The sequence below is a fragment of the Fulmarus glacialis genome, unplaced genomic scaffold (genome assembly GCF_000690835.1).
Source record: "Fulmarus glacialis isolate BGI_N327 unplaced genomic scaffold, ASM69083v1 scaffold18583, whole genome shotgun sequence".
NCBI classification, from domain to species: Eukaryota; Metazoa; Chordata; class Aves; order Procellariiformes; family Procellariidae; genus Fulmarus; species Fulmarus glacialis.
Window position 1 is genome coordinate 1 of NW_009202764.1, and position 352 is coordinate 352.

Consider the following 352-nt stretch of genomic DNA (forward strand, 5'->3'; position numbering starts at 1 on the left):
GGAGCAGATGCGCAAAGATCCCTACGCCAACCTCATGCTGCAGCGGGAAAAGGACTGGGTGTCCAAGATCCAGATGATGCAGCTGCAGAGCACTGATCCCTACCTGGATGACTATTACTACCAGGTACCGGGGAGGGGGAAGCGTCTAGCCCACTCCCCCTGCGTGTCCCGTGGCTGCTGACAGGGCAGCGGCTTAACGCTCCCACGGGATCGGTGTCTTCCCGGCGCAGGCTCTGTGCCGAGGGGCGTTGGGTGGGAAGGGGATGCCAATGCCAAGAGCGATGCGGCAGAGGAAGCGTTTCTAGATCCAGTCGTGGGGAACAACGCGCTGGAGGAGGAAGGCAGAGGGGCG

At 62.2% G+C, this 352-nt stretch overlaps 1 protein-coding gene across 1 annotated transcript in view; it reads left to right on the top strand.

Moving 5' to 3' along the window:
* Nucleotides 1–4: 4 nt before the first annotated feature.
* Nucleotides 5–352, top strand: part of PATL1 (protein associated with topoisomerase II homolog 1 (yeast)) — a gene marked incomplete at both ends in the record, with an annotated part of 7,084 nt that continues 6,736 nt past the window's right edge. The window contains one exon of the mRNA XM_009574420.1: nt 5–124. Within this exon, the coding sequence (XP_009572715.1) occupies nt 5–124 (120 nt within the window). The remainder of the gene's footprint in view (nt 125–352) is intronic.